The sequence below is a fragment of the Neofelis nebulosa genome, chromosome 14 (assembly GCF_028018385.1).
Source record: "Neofelis nebulosa isolate mNeoNeb1 chromosome 14, mNeoNeb1.pri, whole genome shotgun sequence".
Taxonomy (NCBI): Eukaryota; Metazoa; Chordata; class Mammalia; order Carnivora; family Felidae; genus Neofelis; species Neofelis nebulosa.
In genome coordinates this window covers 6,078,742-6,096,337 of record NC_080795.1, presented here as the reverse complement: position 1 = coordinate 6,096,337, position 17,596 = coordinate 6,078,742, and the positions used below count along the sequence as shown (strand labels likewise).

Genomic DNA, 17,596 nt, shown 5'->3' with positions numbered 1-17,596 from the left:
AAAGAGGGAGAGAGAATATGTGGGGAGGGACAAGAGGCAAGTGGCAGAGTATCTGAAGTAGACCCTGTGTTGACCACGGGAAGCCCAATGCAGGGCTCGAACTCACGAATCTTGAGATCACCCCAGCACCCCTGCAAGCGTATTTTAAAAGAAACTCTTGAAAAATCATCCTGAAGTGTGTTGGCAGGCTACGAACTGCCAAAGGAATTAACTTTGGGATCGTTTGTTTGGCTCAAAAGCTGATGAGGAAAGTGTAGGTGGCCAGGATGGACACCAGGTTGGCCTTAGGGTTGTGGTCAGGTGACTGATGAACAGATTTCAGGAGAAGAATGGTGTTTCAAGGATGCCATTCGGTCTGGAATTTCCGGTCTACAGGGAAGCGAGCGATGGGCTCGGTGTCATGTCTGGTGACTCACAAGTGTCTGTCTGCCAACCGGCACTTCCTACTTGCAGAGGCCTAGCAGCCAGTGTGAGATCACACAGCGGGCATGTGGCAGGACAGGGGTGGCAGCCCAAGCAAGCCTGACCTCAGATCCCGTGCTCATTGTCCCTTCTTATTGCTCAGCTGCCACTGCTGCCCCCATAATAGCTCCCTGGGCTAAGGAGGGCAGCAGGACTGGATCTGGCTGCAGAGACCTGAGAAGGCCAAAGGGCCTTGAGCCCTGGCCCCTTGGCTGTGTGTGTGTGTGTGTGTGTGTGTGCGTGAGTGGTTATCTATCTGTGTTTCCTGTGTCTCTCTGTGGGTTCATATCTGTCACTACTGCACCTTGTGAAGACTCCATGCTGCAGTGAATCCGTGCAAAAATTCCCTTCCCAGGTGGAAAAGGCGGTGAAGAAGCTGACCCTCCAGGTGCCCACAGCTCTTCCCTGGGGACGTGTTTGGGGTGCCGAGACCTATGAGACCGTCAACCCAACAGAGGGAAGTGTGAGGGCACTTCCTGCACTCCCTCCTGCGCTCCCTCCACCTTCCCCCTCCAAGGCCTCCTCTCTCATCTACTGCTCCACCCGGTGTCTGGGGATCCTGGCTTAGGGGGCCTCTATTTGCACACAGAATGGTTGCGGTCAGATTCCAGTCCTCCCTACGGGGATGGCCCAGAGCGGAGCTGGAGCAGGGAGGCAGGAGGATTCCAAAGGTCTGGAGCCTGGTTCAGAGACTGGGAGGAGAGCTAACATCCCCCGTGGAAGAAATGAAGCCATTCTCTCCCCCTCCCCGTGTCAACAGTAACCTCAGCATGGGCCTTACCTTCTTGAATATGTGACACCCCACTGTTGGGAATTCTGCCTTGAATCCCATGTTTGTCAGACTTTCTCGACCTTGACCCTTTTATGTCATGACCCAGTACGCGCATATTGCAGTCTCACACACGTACACACACACACACACACACACACACACACATGCCTACTTGGAACAACACTTCCTCCTACAGGTGCATACTTAGTTCTCCATTCTGCCCTACAAATAGCATCCCTCAGGGCCTGCGGGAAGCACATAGCACACTCAACTGGGTCACTTGAAGGGAGTTTAAAGAAAATAATTGACAAAGGGATAGACCGGGTGTGGGGACACAGACAAGGGGATGCAGTGCCCTCAGGCAGAAACATGAGCTGTTACCACCTTGAGGCCTGTTTGGGGAATCCCAGGAGGGAAGCTGTCTGGACAGGGTTGCCTGGGTGCTGGGCCCTTGGGCGGGGAGGGTGTACCATGCGGGTGGTAACCAGCAGGGTCCTGGCCTTGCACCTCCCACTTCTCTCTCCTCCTGGCTTTCCTTTGGCCAAGCCCAGGTGTCAGGAGGTATGGGAGCCTGCACTATAGTGCCCATGGGCACTGCTGGACCCAGAGCAAGGATGGGGACAGGAATGGTCCTGTCATCTTCCACATGTAGACTGTTTCACTTAAGAAGTAGTCTTTCTTCCTAGGACTTACCAAATTAATCACCTTCTGCTCTTGGTTTGACAATTTTAAGCTGATCCTCAGCCTCAAGGCTGCAGCCTGAGTCTGTTTCCCTTTCTGGGCTCAGCGGGCAACTGAAAAGAAGGGTCCTGGTATGGAGAAACGCGAACAAGCCTCTTCGAAGGTCCCTGCCTTTCCTCATTGTGCACACCCTTCCAGGGCCCTCCTGTTCACCTGCTGTCCCCACTGAGCCAGCCCAGTTGGCCAGGGAGCAGCAGTTTGAGGCATCTGTGTACCAGCGTCCGGGGAGGGCTTCATGGCGCTGTTCCACCACGGGTCATCTGCCAGGTGTCCCTGGCCCAGGTCGGCGATGTTGACAAGGCAGTGATGCCACTAAGGGTGCCTTTGAGATTGGATTGTGGGGGAAGATCAGTGCACGGGATTGAGGCCGGCTCCTATACAGGTGAGAGCCCCACAACCTCCTGTCAGCTACCCCACCTTTTGTTTGGGCTGGAACTGCATGCTTGGGTTTTGCCAGGTGTAAGTTGGGGTCCGAGACAGGTTGTGCAACCGAGGCCTGAGACTCAGAAAAGGCTTCTCAGAGGAAGTGACTTGAGACGCAGGAGGGATGTCACAAGACGCAAGTAGCCTTAAGGGAAAACTGTCCTCAGGGGAGGGAACAGTGTGATTAACGATGAGGCACAAAAGTGGAGGTGCTAATCAGATGGGAGCAGTAAACTGGCAAAGCTAACAGATAGTCCTGGGCAGTCTCGGACATGTTCACCACTTCCCTGAGTGGACTGGACCAGAGGAGAGATCAGGGCTATTTTATGTAGAAGCCAGTGACAGAAGCACGGGCTCCGTTCTTCCCGGTGGTCCTCGCTCAGACCTCCCTGACTGCTGGAATCTCCCATTTTCCTTGTTTCCTAAAACCAGGGAGGAAGGGGCTCTCTCCCCTTAGCTTCATCAGAACTATTAGGGAAGGACGTAGAGTTGATCCACTTAGGACCACGGGGTGGGAGTGCGGCCTGGAGGGGAGATACTACTCCCCTAGAATCAGGTGGTCCCAGTGGGGGAGGAGCGGTTGCCCCCCAAGGAACTGGTGTGATGTTTTCAGTAGGGAGGGCGCTGCACAGAGGAGCTAGGCAGTGTCGAAAAGCCTAGTGAACAAGCCAGTTTCAGGAGCCTGACTTCTATGCTCTGGGTCCTGGGGAAGCTGTCAGGCATAGAGGCTGGTCATGATGTGGTCCAAATGTACTTGTCATCTGGTGGGAGAGAGGCCCCACCTTGGCCTTGCAGTCAGAATGCCATTTTTTTTTTTTCCTATTCAGAGGCCAGAAACACCAGGACAGCCTCCAGCCTCCAGAAACACCTGGACACCCTCTCCAGGCCCAGAGAGAGGGGCCTGTCTAGTTTCAAAATGGGTTAGAGATGGTGCAGGTTGGGGCAGGCAAGGGTGCACCCAGCCTGCTCTAAGGCAAGCTAGTTTCAAGACCCCTTGAAGAGCCTGTCAATTTTAGGAAGCCGTTGCCTAGTGACCTAGTGCCCCCAGTTTAGGCAAAAGTGAACCATGCAAGCCCAGGCTGGTGATGCCGAGAGAAGCCTTCTGGCCCTGAAGCAGGGACTCCAGAGGTGGATGTTTGCGGACCCAAGAGTGTTTCCCTTGAGCAGTTCTGCTGCCATCTGGTGGCTTATGTCATAATAACACCACCAGCGACATGATAGTGAAGGGTTGAGTCAGTCCCTGCACAGCTCTAAGTAGAGACCTGGGCTGCTTTGACAGACATCTCAAGCCCAGACCTGAGGGCTCCCAGGAACCTGGTCCTGCCTCATGCAACCTCCCAGTCCCCATGGTGGAGGTTTGCCCATTGCTGGCTCGGGAGGGAGCAGCCCCTGGTTCAATGAGGAAAATAGACCACCACGGATGCATATTATGGAAGACAGAATACATGATAGGGTTGAGACATTATGCAATTGTGGGAGACACTAGGAAGAGAGGTCCAGAAAAGAGTGTTAGAGAAAGTCACTAGACAGGCCCCAAGAACCACTGAGGGAGAAGATAGAGCCTCTCGGGAACCTAGAGGCCAATGTCCACGGCTGCCAGAGTGGGGCCACCGAGAGCTGGTGGCGGAGTCTGTGGGAAGCTGTCATCTTTTGTTTAGACACTTCCTTAGGTCCACAGACAAGAATCTGGTGGTGACCCAGGCTGCTGGAAGTGAGGCTGAGCCTGTGTGGCAGCCCACACTTGCCCTTCCTCATGGCTGTCCTGAGGACCTCTGGGATGATGGTGGGTGCTTCGCTGCCCTCCCCCCTGGTGCTTTCTGGGGACAGGATGCTGGAGGCAGAGGTACAGCTCAACGAAGTTGACAATGAACAATCCCACTCAGTTCTCCTCCCCGAGCCTCCCAAATGGCGTGCTGAGGTGATAGTTACTTCAGGGCTTTGTGACCTGGCCACATCACATGCAGGTGACGTTGTCTGGCAGAATTGGAGGGATTTGGGGCTGATCGAGGGACAAGATAGGACTATGAGAAGTAGAAAGCACAACAGGCTTCAGGAGGCGACACCCCCATAGCGGGAGACCCTCCAGAGACTGTAGCGGGGCGGTCTCTACTCAGAACGGGAAGGGTGCAAAGGAACTTTTGGAGGCTGGGTGATCAGAGAGGGGGGGCTCCCGAGTCCTGGCAATGTTGCTCAGCAGCAGAGCAGGGATCTTTGGGTCAGAGGGCTGGGAAGGCAGCAGCTGTAAGCGCATTGTCCATCTCTCCAACGATAATAGCTGTCAAGCGGGGGATGCAAAGCAAGACGACTTTAAATAGCTAAGGTCTGCTTGTTTGGGCTACGTTTCAAATAATTGGAGACATAAATGTGTATCCAGCAAGCTTTTAAGCTGACAGGTCTCACCCTGCAGTGAAGAGCTGAACAACTAGAGGCCAATTCACAAAGACCAACTGTGGCTTGTTTATAATACAGATTTATACCTGTGACACATCTGTTTTCCTGGTTGATACAACCCTAGTCTTTGAAATGCCACCACATGGTGTTTTTGTTATTTGGTCTGTAATGCTTCTCAAAAACTGATTTACACCTTGGCTATTCTTAACTAGAGAATTCCCTGGATGTGTCACTGTCTGAAGTAACCATGTGGCTATGCAACTAGATTGCCTGTGTCTGTTAGGCCCACAGTGTCACCCACAAGCCTTATGCTGCATACTGACTGTGTGCCCAGTGGCTGTAGGAGGTCCGTAGGGAGCAGGAGACCAAATCCTGTCCCAGGCCTCAGGGAGAGCCAAATAGTCCTGGAATAGTCGACTAAGTGACTATCTGTAACAGTCATGCAAGGTTTGAAGACAGGTAGAGGTTGCTATCAGGACACTGGAGGGATAGGTTATTGGTGTAGAGTGGGCAGGAATTAGGGTTGGCTTCCCAGGCAGTGTGAGTGTGTACTTGGGGTGTTTAGGCCAGGCCATGGCTGAATGCAGAGAGGAGCTGGTCAGCAGTCTTTCGTCCCAGACTTCTCTCTGGGCCAGAGCTCTCCCATGTACAGGTTTGAGAGCCGCTCTGGGTCTGAGGCCTCCACCTTCCTCGGGGCACCCTGTCCCCTGAGCACTCTGCTCTTTGGGCTCCTTTATATCAGAGAAGGGGGCAAAGATCTAATTCCCAGGCTGTCCACAGAAGCACACCCACCGGAATCACAGGAGGGCAACTGGATTGCAGAGAGCTCACACTTCAGGAGGGCGCGGTGTAGACGAACCTTCCCTTGAATCTCTCCCATCATCCCACCTCTCCCTCCCCACAGATGCCATCCTTGGGGGCACGCTCCACTGGATCTGCTGGTGCTTGAAGCTGGACATGCTTTCCTCTGGTCAAGGCTGTCCAAAGACAGAGGGGGTGGCCTTTTTGGATGGTGACCTCCTTATCCCCTCCGCCACCCCTTGGCCAGGTTGGCGGACCTCGTGGAACAGCAGCAGGAAGAACTGGCCACCATGAAGGCTCTGGATGCAGGCACTGCCTTCACACTGGCCCTGAAGACCCACGTGGGCACGTCCATCCAGACCTTCCGCTACTTTGCTGGCTGGTGCGACAAAATTCAGGTGGGGCTGAGGCTCTTGCCCACCAAGTGAGAGCTCACACAGGCAAGCTGGACTCAGCTGGAAACTCTAGGGCAGTGTGTTAGCCGAAAGGCTGCACAACAAATGACCCCAGTTTATTGGTTTACAACAACCATCAGCTCACATTTCTGCAGATGGGGCGTTCAGGCAGGCTTGGCTGGGTTCCATGCCAGGATTTCACAAGGTCAGTGTCAAGGTGTAGCCAGGCTGGGCTTTATCTGGAGCTCTGGGGAGACCCTGCCTGCAGGCCTGCCTCTCTCAGGTGTTGGAGAACTCAGCTCCTGTTGTTGTGGGACTGAAGGTCCAGGTCCTTGCTGGCTGCTGGCTGAGGCTAACGCAGGCCCTGCTCTGGCCTCACTCTGGCCCCCTACTCCCCTTGCCTTTCTCAGGCTTGGCATCCTTCCGATTCTCTTAAACTGGAGAAAACTCTGCCTTTGTGGAGGCTCCCGAGGTCATGCTGGGGCCATTTGCATTGTCTCCCTATCCTAAGGTCAACTGTGCAATCCTGCATCTTTGCAGAAGGGGTAGCTCCCCACGTCCTGGATCCCAGGGATCAGTGACCTTGGGAGCCATCTCCAGAGGTTTGCCCGCCGGAGGCAGGGATGGGTCACCCCTTCCCCAGAGATACCCATCACCAACAGGTTCATTGGGGTCTCTGCCAGAAACGCCGCTTATCCTCTCCATGGGGCTGAGAGCCGCAGGCCAAGCACAGTCTGGCTGCCCAGGGGGAAGGGGGGAAGGACACCATGGAGCCCCCTACCAGTGACTCCCCTTGCTTCTTCCGGTCCTCCACCATCCCCATCAAGCAGGCCAGACCAAGCCACAACCCGGCCTTGACCGGGAAGGAGCCTATTGGGTGAGTCACAGCGCCGGGCAAAGACTCACCACACACTAGGCACTTTTCGCGTGATTCGTAGTGTGAGCGCTCATCCCTTTTTCACGCGTCTATCAAACACTATTTATTCACCGATTACTACATGCCATACATTCCAGGTGCGGGATATACAACGATGATAAAACTGATGGCAATGCCTGCCCTCAGGGGACTTAGATTCCAGCAAATCAAACGGCTTTCACATTTAAAGTACCTGCTCTGTGCCAAGCACCGTTTTGATGACCTTGTAAGTGTAATTTTACTTAATCCCCACAATAGCCGTGTATCAGTCAGGGTCATAGTGGGAAACAGAGGGCACACCTGAAAAATTTTATCTGCAAAGATTATAATGATGAATATGCAGAAAATTAAGAACTACAGGGCACCCAGGAGCAGTGTAAAAATAGTAGAGAAATAGACAAAGGATAGGAACCAGTGCTCAACAGGAGACCGACACCTGCCCAATCAACGTAGAAAAGACTAGGAATTGGGGACGTGATGTCAAACCCAGACGTGAGGGGCCTCGCCTCACCATCAGATGGTCCCAAGGCCTAGGGAGAGAGAAGCCCCCTCACACTGCCTGGGGTGGGACAGAGGGTCCACCTTTGTGAAAGGCAACTTGGCAGTGACTGTTCAGTCCCCAGATTGGGGCCTTGAGAGCAAAACCCTGCACAACCCGTGCTGAACTCTGCGGCCTCCTAACCGGGGCTTGGCGCGTGGCTGTGTGAAGGCCTGGAGCAGAGAGAGCTGTGGGGACCGTGTGGAACAGCTCCAGGAGAAACTCGTGTGAGGGAAGCACACTGACGAATGCCCTCTAAAATCGTCAAATGTGCACCAGAGGCCCAGAGTGGTCAGCACCCAGCAGGCATTCCCACCTACTCTGTGCCCCTTGCAACGTGGGGCCTCTGGGATCCACCAGCAGGGACCTCACCTCCCTGTGGATGGTGGCCAAGGGCACTCAGCTTCTTTGGGAATGTGGGGGGGAGGCGGTGTCAGAAGGAGAATGTGTTCAGATGTCATCTGCATTGACAGAAATGAGTACAGATGACCACACCAGGTCCTGAAGGACAGGCCTGCTGGTGAGGGCAGCCCCTGTCGGGAGAGTGGGCTGTGGATACAGGAAAACCCTGTCCTGTAGCCCCCAGAGAGGGGGCAGCCTGGGTGGGATGTGGCATTGACCCCAGGGCAGGGGTTCCCACCCAGCCTGTCCCCCAGAGGACACAGTAGGTAGGCCCGGGACAGGCCCCCACAACAAGGAACAACCCTGCCAAGACGTCAGAGTGAGAGCCCTGCATAGCCCATGTGCTCGGAGCCCCTTCCTCGGGCGCAGACCTTGAGAAGGGCTGGTCAGGGGGACCAGGGGCCACCTGGCTGCCAGTCCCAGGAATCTGCATGGTCACTGCTCCTGCAGATGCCTCCCGAGGAGTCTGTCCCCATCAGACTGAGGAGGACACTGATGCAGAGCCTCCCAGGGAGTTGGGGGACTGGGAAAGTTGTCCCTATAGGGGCGGGTTTATGCATCCGCTTGTGCTGCCATAACAAAGTACTGAAACGAAGAGACTCAAGCAGCACACATCTGTTGCCTCAGCATTCTGGGGCTGGAAGTTCCAGATCCAGGTGTCAGAGTGTTGGTTTCTTCTGAGGGTGTGAGGGAAAATCTGCTCCAGGCGTCTCCCCCAGCTTCTGGTGGCTTACCGGCGGTCTTGGGTGTTCCCCGATCTCTGCTCTCATGTTCACTTGGCGTCCTCCTTGTGCATGTCTGTCTGTTCACGTGGCTCTGTTTTTTGAAGGACATCAGTCCTATTGGGTTAGGTACACACCCTATTTCAGTATGACCTCGTCTTACCTAAGTACATCTGAGGTGGCCCAATTTCCAAATAAGGATGTTCTGGAGTTAGGATTTCAACTGAATTTTGGGGAGTACAGTTCAGCTATGACAGTGGGACTTCATGATGTCTTCTCTCCTTTGGAGCCCCCACAATCCTGATGACCTCACGCTCTTCCCTGGACACACTCACCGTGCTCCCTCCGCCTTCTCGTCCTGTTGGGTCTGCTGGGTGTACGTGGGGGTGGGGGGTGGCTCTCCAAACCCCTGAGTGCACCCTGTTGTTCCCAGGATGGTGTGCTGGGCCCCAGATTGTCCTGACCTCAGCCTTCACACACGCTCTTCCCCCTTCCTGGGTTCAGCTAAGTCCTCTTTAGGGAAACATTCTGTGGTGGTGATGATCATGAATATGATGAAGAAAACAAGTTAGGCAGCCTGAGCAGCTCTGTGTGGACCGGCTCATTAATTGTCTGACACGGACGAAGACAGTGCCCTGGGTTTTACAGGAGTCAGGGGAAAGCGGGGCCTCATGCCTGCTGGGACCACACGTGTCACCATTAGGCCCCCCCGGGACCATGAGGGGCTTCCCTTTGATGGAGACACTGCTCACCCAGAGGCTTTCTCTGGGACCAAGGGGCACACTGATGCTGGGTACCATCTCTTAAGGCAAAGCAGACAAGCCTTGTTAGGCCTCCCCAGGTGACGGCTTCCTTTTCTCCATGGGACTACACCCTGGCCTCACCCAAGAGGACCCTCGCCGACTTCCTCCTGGCCCACCCATTTCCAACTCTCTCCCATGTTCTCTCTGCCCACCTGGGTGATCCCTGTCCTTCTCCCTGGCCCTGCCTGCTGTCAACCCCTCACTGCCTGGTGTCCTGCCCTACTGGACTGTCCTTAGGCAGGTCTGACAGTTCCGATGAGAAACCACGTTCTCTGGCATTGCGCCCTGCCAGGAAGAGGGGCTGTTGCCACGCCGGACATACTGCCCCATCAGGGACTGGAAGGCCAGGGGTGAGCTCTCTCAGGGGGACCTTGGGCACCATATCAAGATGCTTGGAGTGGAACGGGTGTCAGGCTTGGGGACAGGAAGCAGTTGGCAGGTGCAGTCTGGCACCCAGGCCGAGTGGAGAGACGAAGACCCACTTCTTTGTACCACAGGGTCTGTGGCATCGTCATCCCCTGGAACTACCCCCTGATGATGCTCTCCTGGAAGACGGCCGCCTGCCTGGCTGCTGGGAACACAGTGGCGATCAAGCCTGCCCGGGTGGGTCTGGGCGTGTTCCAGGCGGGGCCTATGGACTGTGGAGGAGGAGGCAGGTGCCCCGTTGGGCCCTCTGCCCACCCAGGACTGGTACCTCCTCAAGGGAGGAAGGGTACTGCTGATGAGGGCTGGCCTTCCATGAGCTCCGCTCACAGAGACGGGGGGCAGCACGCAGCAGGGGTCAGTGTGGGCTGTAGGCAGCGTCCGTTCATTCGACCATGGGGTGGCTGAGTCAGGTCAGCCGGCTGTGTGTGTACCTGCGGCTACTTGGTGAGCAGAGTTAGGGATTCTCCCACAGGCACCAGCCCTCTGGATTTGGGGGAGCCGAAACCCTGTTTGGTATCCCTTGTCCAGGCCTCATACTCTGAGAGAGCTTTGGTGCCTTATTTGGCTTCAGCGCCTGAAAGTCCTGGAGGGAGCAAGGAGTTGTGGGATTTGTGCACCTGCACCCCCCCCCCCCCCCAAGCCCCTCACACAGAAGCTGCACAGGTAGATGTCAGGGTCACTCAGGCAGGCTGGAAGGGCCTGAGCAGGGTCCCCTGGGGATGAGGACACCCCCTGCACGAGCCTCGGCTGCTTCACCTGTATACTGAATGTAACAGCCTGTCCCCTGCCTGCCCCCAGGGGTGTTAGGGGCTGAAGGCAAGATGCTCCATCATGTGGCTCTGGACAGCGTGCCCAGGAGGTCTCCTGGCTGCTTTGGGGCAGCTTGGCTCCAAGAAAGTTATAATTTAAAATCCTGCAATAGCGACAGCTAGCATTTACAGTATTCACCCTGCGGCAGCATTTTAGTGCATAACAAATTCTATGAAAATTAAAAATTTACATACATTCGCTTATTTGAGCATGGCAGCAACCCGTAACCTCTCGCGTTATTGGGGTTTGCTGTGCACAGATCCAGGAATTGTCCCTAGAAGGCCCGGTAGCAGGCCTGTGCCCTCCCAGGGCCAGCACCCCACAGATTTTGTGGCTCAGCCTAAGACCACGTGGTGGGTGGGGCACAACCCAACCTCTAGAAGGAAGATTACCTGGGTTAGAAGAGGAGCCACTGCTCACGGGGCTGGGGCGGGCAACGGCCTCCAGCCACGAGGTGGTAATTAGAACCTCGCACCCACCAGGGAGCACTGGGCACTGCCTGGCACTGAGGTGCTTCCAGGCAGTCCTGGATCGCTCCACGCCCTGAATGAAGAAGGCACGAACATTCAGGAAGGGGCCAGGCCTGGCTACAAGGCTGGAGCCTGCCAGGAGAAGGCACTAGAAGACACAGGAGGGAGCAGGCCTTACTCCCCACTTTCCACTGGAGCTGCGGGGAAGCTGCCTGGGTTGGTGGTACCCGCTACGATGGGGCTTTCCCCGGAGGGTCCTCTTGCCATGACTGCTTCTCCCTGCTTGCTACCTCGGCTGCTGGGAGGGGAAGGCAGAACCCCACTTTCCGGTCCTTCCTGACCCAGCCTTCTCTGCCTTCCCAGGTGACTCCACTCACAGCCTTGAAGTTTACAGATTTGACCTTGAAGGCTGACATGGCCAAGGGCGTAGTCAACATCCTCCTCGGATCTGGTAAGGGGTGTGGACAGGGGCATGTGGGGGCACCAGGGCTCCAGGAAGTCAAAGATGCACTTGGTCAGAACAGGGCTTGGCTGCATGATGTGATCCAGTGGGGAAGAGTGATCAGGGGCCCAGCGATCCAGTGGGGGTGGCCAGCCTGGTGGGGAGGTGGCCCTCTCCCAGGGTGGGAGAGACCCAGACCTGGAAGGGTTCTAGCTTTCAAATCTTTGCCCAATTTTTTCCCAATTTTTTGTGTGTGTTTGTACGTGTTCTGGAATAAATTACATAACTTGGGATCATTATATTTAAGAGACTGTAGAACATTCTAGGCTTACAGCATGTATGGAGGTGTTACATAAAGTTGCTTATTTAGTTTCTTCTGTGGTTAGTGGTCTAGTTTATTGGAAATGTTGTCCCTTGTTGCATACATTTAAAATACATTGGCATAGAGTTGTATCAATAATTTCTTATAATTGGTTCCTTTTTTGATTCTCCCTTTGATTGCTGTAATATCTCCTTATACTTTTCATTTTTCTTGCTCTGCTAAAATTGATTAAATTTGTGAAAAGTTCTTGTTTATCCCTGTACTCCTCTCAGAACACAAAACCCAAGAAAATAGCTCTCGAATTACTTTACCCGTCCCATTGCTATTGTCTTATTTTTTCCGCATTTATCGTTTTTATTTCCTTCTGTGTTCTCCTATGTGCTTTTGTGGTAACTTTTCGAGTTGAAAGTTTAATTCATTTATATTTTTTGCCATTTAAAGGAAAGCATTGAAAGAGAACTTTGCCCTCATAATTTTTAAATTAATATTTTCATTGTTATAAATGCCCCCATTTATTTCTATAATAGTTTTTGTCTTCATGTTTGCTTCGTCTGATATGAGCATAACTACTCTAGCTTTCATGTGGATTTTGTCTGCATGATGTATTGTTTTCAATCCTTTACTTGCAACATATTTATATGATGTCTCCTTGGAGAGCATATATGTGGATCTTGTTTTGATCCAGTGTGAGAGTCTCTGAATTTCTGACTGGATGGTTTAATCCATTCACATGTACTGTGATTATTGACATAGTGGATTTATGTCTGCCATTTTACTTTTTACTTTCTGTGTCTCCTGTCTTTTGTTTCTGTTTCTCTTTTATGGCTTTCTATACATTACTGAATATTTTCCAGTGGAACATTTTAATTCTTTTAAAGATTTTTTTCACAAGAGAATTTTTAGGTATTTTCCTAGTGGTTTCTCTAGGATTCGCCATACACTTCTTCAGTTATCAGAAAATACTTCAGTTTTATGATAGTGTATTTCCAGGAAAATATACAAATACTATTCCTCCATAGCTCTAGGACCTCTGTGCTGTTATATCACATATTTTTGTGCACCCATCACGTTGATATATGTTACAATCGCAATAGTACATTGCTACAACTTTTTATGTCTATGAGAGAAGTTAAAGAGAAAGGGGAGTAAATATATAACTACATAGTTTGCTATCTTATCCTTATTGAGATTACTGGTTCTTTTCATTTGTTCCTGTTGTTGAATTACTCTGGTATCACTTCCTTACTCCTTTTCGGTTTTGCTCCCACCTACCTCCTTTCTGATTATTTTCAAATATATTTCATTTATATCTGTTGTAAATCCAACAATACACTTATGTACACATTGTTTTTATACAATTGCTTTTTAAATCGCTTAAGGAAAGAAAGACACCATGCATTTTAAGCTGTCTTTTATAATTATATAATTACCTTTCCTGGCGCTCTCTGATGAATTTAAGTCACTGTCTGAGTCACTTGCTTCCAGCTTCAGAACTTCCTTCAGTATTGGTCATAAGGTGGGTCTGTTAGCAACAAATTATCTAAGTTGTTGTTTATCTGGAAATGCCTTTATGTTTTGCTTTTACTTTTTGAAAGACAACTTGGCTAAATATAAGATTCTTGGTTGACAGTTTTGTTATCTGTCAGTATTTGGAATACATCATCCCACTACCTTTTAGGCTCTATTGTTTCTGATGAGCAATCAGATGTTTCTGTTAATCTTATTGGGGTTCCTTTATATACAATTCGTCATTTTTCACTTGCTGCTTCCAAAATTTTCTTTTGGATTTGTCTTTCACCATTTTTACTAAAACGTGTTTGAGAGTGGATCTCCTTATGGTTATTTTACAGGGAATTCATTGAGCTTCATGGATGTTTAGACTAATGGTTTTCATCAAATTTGGGAACTTTTTAGCCGTTAGATATTGTAAAAGTTTTCTCTGCTCCTTTCTGTTTTCCTCCCTTTCTGGAACTCTAATTATGTGTATGTTGGTGTCTTTCATGGTAACCCATTCCTTTCTGAGGCTCTTTTCATTTAAAGAAATTATTTTTCGGGGCGCCTGGGTGGCGCAGTCGGTTAAGCGTCCGACTTCAGCCAGGTCACGATCTCGCGATCCGTGAGTTCGAGCCCCGCGTCAGGCTCTGGGCTGATGGCTCGGCTCGGAGCCTGGAGCCTGTTTCTGATTCTGTGTCTCCCTCTCTCTCTGCCCCTCCCCCGTTCATGCTCTGTCTCTCTCTGTCCCAAAAATAAATAAAAAACGTTGAAAAAAAAAAAAAAAAAAAAAAAGAAATTATTTTTCTGTTTTTAGATTACTTAATGTCTAACTATCTTAAAGTTCACTGATTCTTTCTTCTGCCAGTTTAAACCTACTGTTGAGCCACTCTACTGATTTTTTTTTTAATTCATTTACTGTACTTTTTCATTCCAGAATTTCTCCCTGGTTCTTAAAAATTTTGTTATTGATATTGTCTACTTGATGAGACAAGTGTGGTCTTTATGCATAGTTACCTTTAGTTCTTTGAACATATATATATAATGGCTGCTTTGACCCCTTTGTTGAGTATGACATCTGGGCCTGCTCAGCTTATATTGCCTGCTTATTTTTTTCTTACCTGTGATGGGTTATACTTTCCTATTTCTTTGCTTGCATCATAGTTTTGCTAAAAGCTGGACAGTTTAGGTAATATATTGTACCAGTGCTGGGTACTGATCTTCTTCTTCCCTTCCCAACGTTCATTTTCATTTTTTGCTTGTTTATGTCTTTAGTGACTTGGCCAGGCTATTTGAGTGAACTCTATTTTCCCTGTGGTGTGTAATCAGTGATGTGACTCGTCAGGGAGCACAGCCTTGAGTGTGGGATGATAGCAGTTTCAGCAGGGCTCTCTATCGCTCTCTTTTTCCCTGGTCTGTCCGTTGCTATCTGTCCTTTTGGTCATACTTGGTCATACTTGGCCGTTCAGATCAGCTAACTGAAGTCTGGTTGATCTACCGTTTCCAACAATGCCCTGGGACATCAATTGCTCTACGATAGGTTCCAAGTAAATTTGGACCCCTTTGCAGGAGTAGTTTCTGAGGCCAGCCTTTGAGGTTTGTTTCTACCCAGAGGGCTCTCCCGTGGTTCTCTCTAGTAAACTGACCTGTGGTTTACCCGAATGCTGTCATAGAGCTATCAGCCTTCTCTTAAATGCTCATCCTCAAGGTCTCTGTTGTGTTTGAGAGGGCCCTTAAAATTGAATTTCACCACGGTTTCAAATAAAGTCAGTGTTTTTTAGGAGCTCTCTGTTCTTACAGAAATCTTCTCCCCCTGCCTCAAATCTCTGAACCTCTGGCACAGGTGATGGGCCCTATGAGGGAGCTGGGGCCAGGCAGATGTGGTCCCAGTAGTCTCAGCCTGCCACACCTGGGTTAGAGCCTTCACTTTTTGAGTAGGGACTAGGTGGAAGCCATACTCAGCAAGAATTTAGCCACTAAAGCACAGAGTTGAGGGTGCCTGGGTGGCTCAGTGAGTTAAGTGTTCGACTTCAGCTCGGGTCATCATCTCGTGATCTGTGGGTTTGAGCCCCATGTCGGGCTCTGCACTGACAGCTCGGAGCTCACAGCCTGGAACCTGCTCCATGTTCTGCGTCTCCCTCTCTTTCTGCCCCTCCCCTGCTCATGCTCTGTCTCTCTCTCTCTCTCTCTCTCTCTCTTGCTCTCTCTTTCTCTGTCTCACAAAACTAAATTCAAAAAAATGTTTTAACTAAATTAAAATGCCGAGTAGAAGGAGATGAAATATGGTGATGGCCTGCCCCTGCCAGTGAGATGTCATATCCCTGAACTGGGAGCTGGAGGACAGGAACACTGCCTTCCTGACCACATCTGCCTGGGGTGGAGTTTCCACCCTGTCTTCTCTAAAGACTCACCTCCAGGGCAACATTCTCATTTTTTTAAATATGAAATTTATTGTCAAATTGGTTTTGGGGCACCTGGGTGGCTCAGTCGGTTAAGCGTCCGACTTTGGCTCAGGTCATGATCTCGCGGTCCGTGGGTTCAAGCCCCGCATCAGGCTCTGTGCTGACAGCTCAGAGCCTGGAGCCTGTTTCAGATCCTGCGTCTCCCTCTTTCTCTGACCCTCCCCTGTTCATGCTCTCTCTTTCTCTGTCTCAAAAATAAATGAATGTTAAAAAAAAATTAAAAAAAAATTGGTTTTCATACAACACCTAGTGCTCCTCCTAAGGGGTGCCCTCCTCAATTCCCATCACCCACCCACCCCTCCTTCCCACTCCCCATCAACCCTCAGTTTACTCTCAGTTTTGAAGAGTCTCTTATGGCTTGGCTCTCTCCCTCCCTAACTTTTTATTTCCTTCCCCTCCCCCATGGTGTTCTGTTAAGTTTCTCAGGATCCACTTAAGAGTGGAAACATATGGTATCTGTCTTTCTCTGTATGACTTACTTCACTTAGCATCACGCTCTCCAGTTCCTTCCACGTTGCTACAAAAGGCCAGATTTCATTCTTTCTCATTGCCAGGTAGTATTCCATTGTGTATATAAACCACAATTTCTTTACCCATTCATCAGTGAATGGACATTTAGGCTCTTTCCATAATTTGGCTATTGTTGAAAGTGCTGCTATAAACATCAGGGTACAAGTGCCCCTATGCGTTGATGAACCGCCACACTGTTTTCCAGAGTGGCTGCACCAGTTGGCATTCCCACCAACAGTGCAAGAGGGTTCCCGTTTCTCCACATCCCCTCCAGCATCTATAGTCTCCTGATTTGTTCATTTTGGCCACTCTGACTGGCGTGAGGTGATATCGGAGTGTGGTTTTGATTTGTATTTCCCTGATAAGGAGTGACATTGAGCATTTTTTCATGCACCTGTTGGCCATCTGGACGTCTTCTTTAGAGAAGTGTCTATTCATGTTTTCTGCCCATTTCTTCACTGGATTATTTGTTTTTCAGTGTGGAATTTGGTGAGCTCTTTATAGATTTTGGATACTGTCCCTTTGTCCGGTATGTCGTTTGCAAATATTTTTTCCCATTCCTTTGGTTAGTTTTGTTGGTTGTTTCCTTTGCAGTGCAGAAGCTTTTTATCTTCATGAGGTCCCAATAGTTCATTTTTGCTTTTAATTCCCTTGCCTTTGAGGATGTGTCAAGTAAGAAATTGCTGCAGCTGAAGTCAGTGAGGTTTTTTTCCTGCTTTCTCCTCTAGGGTTTTGATAGTTTCCTGTCTCACATTCAGGTCCTTTTTCCATTTTGAGTTTATTTTTGTAAATGGTGTAAGAAAGTGGTCTAGTTTCATTCTTTTGCATGTTGCTGTCCAGTTCTCCCAGCACCATTTGTTAAAGAGACTGTCTTTTTGCTATTGGATATTCTTTCCTGCTTTGTCAAAGATTAGTCGGCCATACATTTGTGGGTCTAGTTCTGGGTTTCTATTCTATTCCATTGGTCTATGTGTCTGTTTTTGTGCCAATACCATGCTGTCTTGATGATGACACCTTTGTAGTAGAGGCTAAAGTCTGGGATTGTGATGCCTCCTGCTTTGGTCTTCTTCTTCAGTATTACTTTGGCTATTCAGGTCTTTTGTGGTTCCATACAAATTGTAGGATTACTTGTTCTAGCTTCGAGAAGAATGATGGTGCAATTTTGATTGGGATTGCATGGAATGTGTAGATAGCTTTGGGTAGTATTGACAGTTTAACAATATTTATTCTACCAATCCATGAGCACTGAATGTTTTTCCACTTCTTTGTATCTTCTTCAATTTCCTTCATAAGCTTT

At 50.3% G+C, this 17,596-nt stretch overlaps 1 protein-coding gene across 2 annotated transcripts in view; it reads left to right on the top strand.

The window, feature by feature from the left end:
* LOC131494850 (cytosolic 10-formyltetrahydrofolate dehydrogenase-like) overlaps positions 1–17,596 on the top strand; it is a 51,203-nt gene that overhangs the window by 16,430 nt on the left and 17,177 nt on the right. The window contains exons 3-5 of one of the 2 annotated variants that reach the window (XM_058699563.1): positions 818–6,862; positions 9,864–9,969; positions 11,436–11,523. In XM_058699563.1, the coding sequence (XP_058555546.1) occupies positions 6,753–6,862; positions 9,864–9,969; positions 11,436–11,523 (304 nt within the window). In that variant the 5' untranslated portion in view covers positions 818–6,752. Of the gene's footprint in view, positions 1–817; positions 7,128–9,863; positions 9,970–11,435; positions 11,524–17,596 lie in introns of those variants that run through there. The other variant, XM_058699564.1, reaches the window with a different exon arrangement.